Raw genomic sequence first — 12,637 nt, 5'->3', positions numbered from 1 at the left:
GTCAACTTACACTTTTAAGACATTTAAATATGGGCTTCAATTAAGCCATATCATTTCCTTTGTATACTTATAGCAAGTATTTGCAGTCCAGTCTTTATACATTTATTTTATAAATTATAATCATGCCACCATTTTAGCTCCCATTGCCTATGGCAAAAAGTCCAAACTTCTTCTCATGGGATTTAAGGTGCTCTATAATTAAGTCCTAACCAGCCTTTTTAATCTTCATTGTCCACACTAGTTCTTATTTATGCTGGGACTGCTATCCAGCTGCCTGTGATACACATTGTCCAAACAACCGTAATTTTCTCCATCTCCCTGACATTACTCACACATAACTCCCTCTGCCAGGCATGATCTGTTGAAATCTAGAAACCAGAGCTACAAAAGACTTCATGAGCTACAAAACTGTAACTACCCTTCAATGACTAGTTTCAATACTACCCCCTTCACTAACACATTCCTACCACCCCCCCGACCATAGTATAAACACACACACCAGACAAACCATTGCAATGGGTCTTAGCCTCTCCATTCTCAATAATACCACCCGACACATGGGTAGTATAAATTATAAAGCTTATCTGATCGTGTTTTATAGTATAGTTCTTCTTACCCAGCTCTTCCTTCTTTCCAGATTATAAACTCACGGATCAGTGATCTACCTTCGCACACCTTTCAATGTTCATACAAGATCTGAAGTTAATTCACAACACGTGAGAAAATGAAGTACTTGCAAAACTTATTTCTAAAGCTTAAAGATTTCTTCAGCCATAGAGGGAACAAATTATGTAGAAAAAGTTTAAAGACACTGAAGCTTATAGATCATGAGCTATTTTCCATCTTCTAGGCAACACTTAACAAAGTATTACCATTATTACAGCAGTAAGTAGGAAATGTTGTATATTTGAATACATCAATTCAGGTAAGCTCCAGTCTTAATACTACTTGTGCTGATGGTTCGTTCGTATTAGTGGATATCAGAAATATCCGTCAGCAAATACTTCCCAAATAGAAAATATCAGATGAAATATACAGACTTTTATGCTAATCAGGTTGAGAAACTGAGATACTAGGTACAAATGTCAAAACATAGCCCCTTAAAGACCTGATTTTGGGGGAAACCCAAGAATCATTCCTACCTTGGATACATACCAATAACGAGAAAAGCTTCCCTCTTTGGAATGCGGGTAACGAATCTTGCCATTTTCTCCAAATAACACGGTTCCTTGAGATCTACAAGCTTTCAAAGTGTAGAAAAGTTGATCACTTACCTCAGCTATGAACAGAATTTCAAGACATATGGTACACAGTCAGATTGAAGCTGTGTAATTTATATAATTTATATTTATGGGAACACATGTTTTTAGACATTATGACCTCAGACTTCACTGAGAAAATTTCTCTAAGTTCTTCAGATTTAACATATCTTTATCCAGTTTTCAAAATCATGAGTCATATTGAGGCTTCAAATTCATTATATATGGAACTAATATGGTTTTTTTCCTCCATCTCTCACTAGGATATTCTGGGTTATAATAAAATACCTATGTAGAAAAATACTAAAGTAAAAGTACACAAATTTTAGCAATGACATGGCAAGCCTCTATCATGCACTCAGAAATTTCAGCTTCCAGGGTCACATTCTAATTACTGAAAGCTAGAAAAAATAAGCAACTATGGGATGAGAAGCTTAGAAAGAAGATGTCAAGGAAGTGTTATTTAAATAAATCGTCACATTCTGCTATTCATTTGATTGTGGAATTAACTGTTATTGGCTGATTCCATTGCCCTTTTAAAATATTGTTATCATTAACCTTAGTTCAGGGCTTGTTAGTCTTTTTAACCTTTTCTTCCAGGTGATGAAAACTGAACAGAATTGCTACCAGGAGAATATTTCCCTGTGCAGCTATAACAACGAACAGAGCACTTTCACTCTGATGCCCAAATGAGAGCCAGTGGTGAGCCTGCTCTAGTGGTGTTCAGCTGGACCAGTCACAGTGGTGCTTCTCGAATCATCAGCAAGGTAGCTGATTGTGGATGACAGTGAGGGAACACTGGTGGGATGGAGAGAACATTGGGTTCTGACGCTCTGGGTTCTGGCCTTGAAAAAAATCTTGTTCTCGTACTCAGCTGCTTGTTCTTGTTAGTCATGTATCCTTACGTCTCTATTCTACGGAGGCTGCCCCTGGGCATTCCTTGCGTGGGTGTCACCCCTTTGTATGGCACACCTTCTGGTCCCTCAGGATTGAGCTCCTCAGAGCTCTCCTCGATGCTCAGGCGTTACCTTTGTCACATTGGTCAATTTACTCCTTTGTCTTCCCAAATAGCAGGGAAGTTCCTTGAGGATAGGTTTGGCATCTCTTGAGCCACATTTGTTTTTCTAATCTAGATTTTAGTGTTGCAAAACAAAAACAACTTTCCAAAGCCTCCCTTATTTTCTCCACTCTTGTCAAGTAAAATTAACAAAGGTGAATGGGAGAAAAGGGAAAAGAGTCCTTTATTTTTAGTGTCCTAAACTAGACACAAATGTAGTGATCCGAAGGGGCACGTGCACCAGAATGCTTATAGCAGCAATGTCCACAATAGCCAAACTATGGAAAAAGCCTAGATGTTCATCAACAGCTGAATGGATAAAGAAGATGTGGTATATATATATATACACACACAATGGATTATGCTGCCATCAAAAAACCCAAACTCTTGCCATTTGCAACAACATGGATGGAACTAGAGGGTATTACGCTGAGTGAAATAAGTTCATCAGAGAAAGAATTATCATATGATCTCACTGATATGAGGAATTTGAGAAACAAGACAGAGGATCATAGGGGAAGAGAGGAAAAATGAAGCAAGATGAAACCAGAGAGAGAGAGACCAACCATAAGAGACTCTTAATCTCAGGAAACAAACTGAGGGTTGCTGAAGCGAAGAGGGGTGGGAGGAATGGAGTGGCTGGGTGATGGACATTGGGAAGGCTATGTGCTATGGTGAGAAAAAAAATTTAAAAAGATAAACTAATTTAGAGGAAAAGATATGTCAGCTGGATAAATGAAGAAAGAACACTTCCTCAATGGTTACTTTTTAAATCTTATGAATAAAAAAAAAAAAGACCCATATCTCATGAAAATCTACATGAACATAAACTTGAAGATCTAGGTTATGTCCAAGTTGAGTTTAAGTTATATTGAAAGTTATCAGTTCTCATGAATTTAGAGATTTAAGTTAATATATATTGGATTAGGAATTGAAAATCAGACATACTTGTGCTTTCAGAGCCTAGTTCTATTATACCTGCAACATACCAGAGTAACTACCCTTGATATAAGCATTTGATTTAGAATGGAAGGATGAATTCACAGAAATTACACCTACCTGTGAGTATGTTCTGACCATCAACTCAAACACCTTGGAGAAAATGCCCAGCGATGCCCTTCTATGGTTTTTTTCTTAGAGAAGTCCAATCTCTAGTCCAACCAGCTTTCCAAGAACTTATCCCAACAAGGACCTAGATTCCACTGTCTCTTCTACAAACAAATGGACTTCCAGAGGCTCTCTTTCATAGCACAGAAAAAGAAAAAACTTGAAAATATTCACAAGTTAAAAATATTTTAGTAGCCCCACAAACAATAGCACTCATCTCAAAGAGAGAAGTAGTAGAGGCATAGATAGCCACTGGTTACTGTCCATCAATGTTTTTTTTAGTCCACCTTTCTGTCTCTTCACTATTGGTTTTAAGGTACTGTCTTTTTACCTAGATGTAACTTCCTTCTAATCAGTGTCTGCAATCTTGTCAAGCTACCATTTAACTTCTCTCTTGTCCCTACTTGTTTTGGGAACAACCATGTACATTCCAAACCCTAGAAGGAGCAGGGGGAGTTTACAGAACAGTCTTTCACTCTAGTTTGTCATCTGGAATTGCTGGGAAAGACTGGGTCATATCCAAGTCTACAGCACCAGTGAATAGAATCTCCAAGTTCATGCAACAGCGGAAGGCTCTGAGAACAGAACAGAAGCCTAACTTTGTCCCAGGGGCTACCTGTAAAGGACTGCTGGCTCTTGGACTAGAGGATGAAGAACCCATGATTTTAGGATCCGTTAATAATCCTTCAGAATCATGTGTTGCTTTGAGAACATGTGTCAATTCTGTATGCATTAAACCCTCTTCAAAAGGCACAGGATTGTTTGAATGCTTAATCCAAAAAAAGAGGGTCTCTCAGGGAAGCAGATAGGATTGAGCACCATTAAACTACTTGGGTTCCAATTCAGAAAGTGGCATAATTCTAAATTGCTGTCTCCTCCCTTCCAAACTCTTCCTGGTCCCTGTCCTGTTATAGCCTCCCACCTGCACCCCCCCTTTCCCAGAACAAAAGTCAAAATTTTTCCAAAAGATAATTTTAGGGAGCTTCCCATAGTAATTCCAAGTTGCTTGCTCCTCCAGTTTTGTTTTGTTTTCATGTCTTTCCAAGTAAATTGTCATCTCCATCTAAAACTTAAAATGCCTGTCTTTCACCAGTTAGTCTCCCTTTCCCTCTCTGTCTTGTGAAGATCAGTCTTCTTGGTAAGTTGCTGTGTCAGCCTTGGGAGGTCATTCATATATTTTATCCAACCGTTACAATAGTTATGCCATCTTTGGTCAAATTTTGTGCAAGCATTGCATTCTGCCTTAAAGGCTTAAAAAATATCACAATGTTTATCAAAAGGTGGAATGAAAAATAATTCACAGATAGACCTAATTTTGCCAAAGTGCTCTTGTTTCCTTCCATTAGGTTGGAAATGCTGAAACCAACTCCCCTGCATTCCTTCCCTCCCTTTCTCCAAAAAGAAGGGTGGGGATAAGAAAGGGCACGGAACAGGAAAGAATGCTCTCAGGCCGGGTCAAGTAAACTTTTTCAGTAGAAACATGGCAGAAAGATGAACAAAAAAAGAATTCTGAAGCAGTAATTCTGCAAAAGCAACTCATGGAGAAAGGCAGAATCCACTATTGCCTACATGATACTGCATAACCAGGCTGACTGATATATTTTACCTGGCAGGCATCCTTTTTCCCATCTGGACACCTGGCACACATCATTGTCCTTCCCAGAAGAGGAAAGTTCATACGCTTGAGCACACTATTACACATTCTGTCATCCATGAGGGGAAGTTCTACTTCTCAGAGGATGTTTGAATATTCTGATGCTGTGGAGACAGTCTGGTAAGTTAGACAACCATTGTCCTCACTGAAGTTTCCCCAAGAGGGAAACTTTTTTGTATTTTGTGAAATACTTCACCGTAAAAAAAGAAAAAAAGAAAAAAAATCACAACATTAAAGACAAGTAAGTTTAACCATTGTTACTATTTCCTGATTATCCTTTTACTGTATTCTTCTTCATTTGTCATAATTACTGCTGGTTTTCTTTTTCTGACACACTTAACCAAAATGGGCAGCAGGAGAAGTTTTGTGTAGAGCCTTAAGTGTAGTCATTTTTATGGAGAAGACAACCAGAAATCTCACTGGATCATAACTTGGGGAAAACAAAAGCAAAACAGGATAAATGGATTACTCATGGCCAATAAAATTCCTGCTTCTCATGGACAAAGAAACCTAGAAGAACTACTGTTGTTTCCTTTTTTTTTAAGATTTTATTTATTTATTTGACAGACAGAGATCACAAGCAGGCAGAGAGGCAGGCAGAGAGAGTGGGAGGGAAGCAGGCTCCCCGCCAACCAGAGAGCCTGATGCAGGTCTTGATTCCAGGACCCCGGGATCATGACCTGAGCCTAAGGCAGAGGCTTTAACCCAATGAGCCACCCAGGCGCCCCCTGTTTCCTTTTGATGCCACTTACTCTCTGAGATCTTGCACCATCCAGTGGTCATGCAAAGAATCCCTGCTTCAGATTTCTCATCTCTATGGGGAAGACAGATTGGCTGAACAGCAGTTCCTGGAAAAACAACAATAACAGAAAATTATAAGACTCATAGATAGACAAGTCTTGAATATATTTGGAAAAGGGACATCCAGTTAATTTCATAGCTTCTATATTCTCTCCCTAAAAGTAACATTGACATATTTTATTTTTTTAAAGATTTTATTTATTTGTTTATTTGACAGAGCAATAGAGAGCACAAGTAGGCAGAATGGCAGACAGAGTGAGAGGGAGAAGTAGGCTTTCCACTGAGCAGGGAGCCTAATGAGGGACTCGATCCCAGGACCCTGGGATCATGACCTGAGCTGAAGGCAGAGGCTTAACTGAGTCACCCAGGCACCCCTGACATATATTTTTCAAAAACAAACAAACAAAACTCTCATATTTATAGAAATTTAGAAAAAATGCAGAAAAAGTGAAACAAGGAAGACCATAATCCAATGTCATATGCACTACCATGATCTTCCAAAACTATTAACATTTTAGTGTAGACCCTTGTTCTTAAAAGATAGTTTTCCCTCAGAGTAATTGAGTCTTACTATGTGGTAAGCCCTCTTCTAGACCTCAGTGAATGAGCAGAAAGATAAATCCCTTACATACAAGAGTGTGTATTGGAGAAGTGGGCATGCAAACAATAAATAAAATAACTTATTTGGTGGTTAGGTACTATCACTCTGGAAAAATCAGGGTAGGGTAAAGAAGTTCTGAAATCTGGAGATTAGGGGGGATGGCCTGGGAAATGTTATTTGAAATTTATAGTCATGGCAAGTTTCATTGAGCAGATGACATTTGAGTAAAGCCTTGAAAAGCCAAGGGAAGGAACCATGCAGTTATCTGAGCAGAAAGCATTTGAAGAAGAAGAAAGAGAATGGAAAGTCCCTACAGAGGGGTCATGTCATATATGTTTGAAGAACAGTTGGCCAGATGGCTAGAACACATTAAGCAAAAAAAAGTTTAGCAAACACACACTCACACACATACACAACAGATCAGATGTAGAGCCAGGAGGGCAGAGATGTCAACTGGTGAAGACATTGATTTCCATCTGAGTAGAACAAAGAACCACTGAAGGGTTTTGAACAGAGTGACGTAACTCATATTTCAAAAGGTATTTGTCTGATTGTTGGGTTAGTAATAAACATTAGGCATGCAAAAGAGGAAGTTAAAGACAATTTAAGAGACTACTAAAATTAAGCCAGGCAAGAAAGGACGGTAGCCTGGAACAGGATGCTAAGAGTAGAGAGGGTGAGACAGAAGCAACAGGACTTTTCTGGGAGAAAGAAGAATCAATGTGAGAGAAAGAGGAATCAAGACCCAATGCAAAGTGTTTAGTTTGAGTACCAGGAAAGATAGAATTGTCGTTAATCAAAATGGAAGGCTATGGGTAAAGGAGATTTAGGATGTAGGCGATAATCAAGATTCTGTTTTAACCATATTAAGTTTGAGATGCCCATTAGCCATCCAGGTGGATGACCAGTAGGCAGTTAGCTATACAACTACTAGTAATCCCAGCAGCGTGTGTAATCTAAAGGAACCTGGGCTAGACAGACAATATTTGGGATAGTCTTCAAACAGATGGTGTTTTAGGTCTTGATCCTGGATGAGGACACTAAAGGAGTGAGGACAGATAGAGAAAAGCATGCCAACAATAAGAGGGCACAGGAGGTGTCATCATAGAAAACCAGTAAAGGGTGAAAAAAGAGGTAGAAGGCAAACCAAGGGACTCCTGGAACTCAAATGAAGAAGTGTTTCCAGGATGGTATGAGCAACTCTGTCAGAACTCCTTCAAGTAAGCTGAGGGTTGAGAATTTACCTTTGAATTTAACAACATGGAGGTCAGTGACTAAGACAAGAGCAAACTGGGGGGAGTAAGGGGTGTGAGAGTCTGACTGACTCAGATGTCTAACAGATAGCTCAAACTTAATACATGTAATTATGAGAACTGAGGAGAGGAAATTAACCTCCCTATCATAAATGGAGCTTCATAGCTTTTCTATAAAGGGGAACAGAAAAATGGGGCAATAGTTTCTTTTGGTCACAGGTAATGAGAATTCTAGCATTAAACTTGAATGAAAGCTTGCTCATGATTATGGAGCCAATAATCAAACAGGTAAGTTTCCTTATTCCCTCACTTTATGTGACATATTTTCCCCTCTTTTTTCCCCCAACCTTTCAAGCATTACCTGCCAGGAAGTCAGGAGTTACATGGGAGACTCCAACCAGACTCTCCCATTCCCTACCCCTCCTCCTATGCAGTCTCCTTGCTTGAGCAATTAAAGCTCTAGGTTCTTAAAAATCAATTCGATGACTCAAAGGCAATGGCTTGCTTCATTACCTGGCCAACGCCTCTAGATTTGTGCTCATTGTTTCGGGTCACTGAAAACTTTTCTTTTTTGCATTTTTAAAAACAGATTTTTAATATTCTTATCCAAAATGCTTAGATTACCTGTGCTGAGTGTCAGCTATCTGGTCCACAATAATGACAAAAAGAAGAACTCTCTGAGAACACTTTCAAATGTCCCAAACTCCCTGGCTAGAGCTGAGTATAAGTCTAGAATGTAGCCCAGCCAAGACAAAAGAGTACTTAAAATACAGATTAAGCATATGTAATTTGTGTCTGGGACCAGTATTTTTTATAACTTATAAACAAAATTTTAAAAAAGAATAAAACCTTTGGGGAAAAAAGGCACCTGGGTGGCTCAGTGGGTTAAGCCTCTGCCTTCGGCTTAGGTCATGATCTCAGGGTCCTGGATCGAGCCCCGCTTCAGGCTCTCCGCTCTGCAGGGAGTCTGCTTTCCTCTCTCTCTGCCTACTTATGATCTCTCTCTCTGCCAAATAAATAAAATCCTTAAAAAAAAAACAGAATAAAAAGGAATAAAACTTAGCTATTCTAATATTAGTAGATGTATGCACAGAAATTAAAATTAACTGGTACAGGATTAATAAAGCACCGTTTTCTCCTACACTTTTTCATGTGCTAACTCCCCTACATACCAAACTCAACTTTGTGTTTTAGGTAGAGCAGTGCAATATCAGAACTCATATGTCCAAGTCTGCAGTACTCAGGATGGATAATAATTTTTGAGACAGGACTCTTCTGTTCATGTACACCCTTCTGGGAGAGGCTGTGTTGCCTAGCAATCACAGTCAGATTCTTAATTTGCTTCCTAAAACCAAAGAAAAATGTTTCAATAAATATAGCTGTTTCCCCAGGAACGACTGCCTTGGTTTCACATAAGTAAATGAGAAGTGATTAGTGTACCTTTAAGCATTTCTAAGTCTTAAAAGGAGATGCACCTCTATTAATGATTACTACCATCGTAATTGCCTATAAATCATAGGGATCTGCGAAAAGTCATGAATTTCCATCAGAGTGTTTGCGTTCCGTGAACCCCCTTCCCCCACCATCAAACGTCTTTCTGCATAAAGTATTTAAGACTGGCCTCTTTTTCTTTTATACTTGTATACATATGCTCTATCATTTTTAAAAAGATATAAAAATTGTTCCTAGAACTCTCATTATTATTAGTACTCTCAACCTAGCTAAGTATCAGTTATTTCCACAGTATTTTTTCCCTCCTAATGACTGAAACTCAGATTATTAAAATTTTGGAACATCCATTAAACATTTGATGTCAGTACTTCATTAGAACAAGTAATCATCACCTCCACCTCACTACCAACTTCAAAAATTATCGAGACTAATCTGGGATCTTTGGGGACTCTGATTAGTAGAGTAAGAGGTACAGGAAATCGTAAGATAATCCTGATACAAGTTTCTGGGGATCAGGAAGGTCCATGAGTGGCTGGACCAGGTGGAAAAATTCAGAAAGGGACTGAGACTGAACTTCCCATAGTATTTAGAGCTTCAAATCTCCCAGTCGTACAGCTAGTAATCGAGGTTTGATAAGTGAGTAATGATAATGGAAATCCACAGCTTACTCATTGAGGCCAACCAGGCAGTGTGCTGCGGTAACAACCAGATCCTTCTGGATCAAGCTTCCTCCACAGAAGTGATGCTCACCTGATTTTAGGGAGACCTGCCCAAGAAGAAATGCACAAACATAACTCATATAGGTGTCCCCATAGGTGTCATCTCCCTTAGAAACACTTGAAATCAACTCTCCTATATAACATTGCTAAGTTACCGATATAGTTGGTTAGGAAGAAATTTCCTATGAAGTAAACCTTCTGACAGAGAGGTTGAGCAGGGTCAAGAAAAAAATTACATGTTAACAGCCTGGAGTTGTGATATTTGAAACAAGAAAAAAACCGTAAGATTTCTCATTAAGAAATCGCTGCTTTGGTTATGCTGACCCACCACGGATGTCCGCGGACTGTTGAATTTCTCCAACCAGTAACTCTACGGAAGATCCCAGTTGCCAAGACAGTTTCTGTACTTTTCACATCAACCGCACGGATCCCACACTTCAGTCCTGTGTGGCAGAGACAGCGTGTGTGTGCGCGCGTGTGTGGGTACACACACCCAGAGCACTTTATGGAAGGATTCACTTGATCAAGATTCCACCTTCAGATTCTCCTGGCCTGGCATGAATGTTCTGATCTCACTCAGCAGCAGGCAACCCCCTTCTTGTCTCAAGACACTCCTGAGACCATTCCACAATTACCCCTTGCTGACTGGAACTGGCTTCAGGACGCGCCCAGAAGGACGTGGGGGGCGGGAGGAGCCAGCCGCCCCACCCCCCATCCGTTCCCGGCGTACTCCGGGGCGGGCGGGGGAGGGGAGCGTTGTATTTAGGGTGTATTAAAGATACTGGAGAACATATGCTACTCCAGAAAAGAGAGAGATAGTTGACCTTAAAATTACTTCTAATTGGCTATTCTTCCGTGGAGAAGGCTCCTTAGCCCAAGTGCCTAAAACCTTGAACTCCAGAATTTAAAGACTCTCCAGAAGAAACCCTGGCGCGGGCCCGTGTTTGAGAATTTCCGCGCCTGGACCAGCCCCTCACCCTTCCTTCTTCAGGGCTGAAGGAGTAAAGACGCCTCCGTCGCCAGTCTTCAGCCCCCGCCCGCAGCCTCGACGCCGGGGTCCGAGCTCACCGAGGCTTTGCGGGAGGCCTGCGGCGAGCAAGAGCCCAGACCTGGCCCACGGGCGCCCGCATGGTCGCGAGCGCGGGGACTACACCACCTCCTCCGCCGCAGCTGCAGACGCCGCGCGGGGACAGCGATCCCCGCCGTGCAGACCCTCCCGCCCGGAAGCGCCCGCCGCGCTCTTCACTCCTGCGCCCGCGCCGAGGGGGTGCACTTGCCTCGCGCGGCTGGGTTCACAGCTATGGCTGACCTCCAGCACCCCTACCCTCCCGATCCTCCTGGTCGTCCCCGGGCCGTAGCCGCCCCTCGTCCCACCGCGCTGCGCCTCCACAGGTGTGCAGAGGGCTCCGCCGGATCCCAGGAGCAAGGGGATCAGTGGCCTGGAACGCTCAGCACAGGAGAATTCTGTCTCAGCCCCGGGAGGGTGGCTTGAGCCTGAGTGAGGAAGCTGGTCACCCATCCAAGACACAGGCAAGCCCCCTTCTGAAAAGAGGAAGACTCGTGGAAGTTTATTGAGGAAGTAATGGGACTGCCCCACCTTGTAAGAAGCTTGTTGAAGCCCTTGGCATTCAAGAATATTCAGAGTGGCTGTGAAAAGATCAGGTCTACAGCTGCTATCCCCTTCCTGGGTGGTTGTGTTCCTAGCTTCAGTGGAATGGGCCAAAGCGGTAGGATCCATCATGTAAGATTATACAAATGAATTCATTGGTAAGATTGATATGTCAGCATATTTTTTCTAGAAGCATTATTTTGTCGTAAGATAACTTGAGGTTGAGAGAGGAAGGAAGCCAGAATTTATAATGGGTTTGTGTTGTATCAAAAAATTAGGACAAAGCTCAGTGGACATTCTATATATAACAAAGGTAGACACCAATCTCCCAGACCCAGTTGTCTTACTTCTGTGTGAGAAAGAAATAAAAGCTCCTTAACTAAGGTGGGAAGTATACAAATTAGGGAGACAGGCAGGTGGTGGACAGATGGACAGGAAAGCAGAAGACAGTCAAGGTGGAGGGAATGCAGGTACAGAAACAGGTAGGTGAGAATCAGCTGGGGGAAATGACCCTAAAACTGCAAAAGGGAACAGGAGAGAGATCAAGGGGCCCCTTTCAGTGAAAAGCTTGAAGAATCCAGTTGGCACTGAAACCAGAAACAGTCTCAAATCTTACATGAATATGAAAGGTGTTTCTCTGATTTTTATATCCCATCTAACATCAAAAAGCTCCAACTATAGTGGACACTAGCCCTACGTGGTTATTTAAATTAGTATTAACTTACAGTAAAAGCATTAGTTCCTCAGTCACACCAGCTCCATTTCAAGAGACGATAGCCACCAGTGCCTAGTGGAGAGCATACAGAGGACACTACCATCATCACAAATAGTTCTATTGGACTGAACTTTTCTTAAGAATAGCAGGCACCACTTTATTTAAGTAAGGACATCTTGCAAAAGTTTAAGTAGAGGCCTCCTCTAGCTAGGATGTCTAGGGGACACTGGGAGGGGGCTTGGTAAGGTAAGCAGCCTTTCTGTACCTCCAGGCTTGAGCACTGCAAAGGGAATTCCCAGCTGTGGTGGCTGGCTGACCTGGGGCACTTACCACCTCACCTTTAAATTTTGTTTTCACCCTGGTGATTTTACCAGGAATACCATAACCTTCCCTTGCCCCAGGGGCAAACT

The 12,637-nt window shown here is 41.5% G+C and overlaps 1 protein-coding gene across 1 annotated transcript in view; it reads right to left on the bottom strand.

Moving 5' to 3' along the window:
* OVCH1 (ovochymase 1) overlaps window positions 1-11,033 on the bottom strand; it is a 45,756-nt gene extending 34,723 nt beyond the window's left edge. Inside the window, 9 exon segments of the mRNA XM_046011802.1 lie at window positions 1,156-1,279; window positions 3,306-3,447; window positions 3,449-3,556; window positions 5,030-5,181; window positions 5,830-5,925; window positions 8,905-9,077; window positions 9,853-9,950; window positions 10,228-10,404; window positions 11,013-11,033. Coding sequence (XP_045867758.1) covers window positions 1,156-1,279; window positions 3,306-3,447; window positions 3,449-3,556; window positions 5,030-5,181; window positions 5,830-5,925; window positions 8,905-9,077; window positions 9,853-9,950; window positions 10,228-10,404; window positions 11,013-11,033 — 1,091 coding nt within the window.
* Between the last annotated feature and the right edge of the window lie 1,604 nt (window positions 11,034-12,637).

Source organism: Meles meles, chromosome 7, assembly GCF_922984935.1.
Source record: "Meles meles chromosome 7, mMelMel3.1 paternal haplotype, whole genome shotgun sequence".
NCBI lineage: Eukaryota > Metazoa > Chordata > Mammalia > Carnivora > Mustelidae > Meles > Meles meles.
The sequence above is the reverse complement of the archived record's forward strand: the minus strand, read 5'-3'. Positions and strand labels throughout refer to the sequence as shown.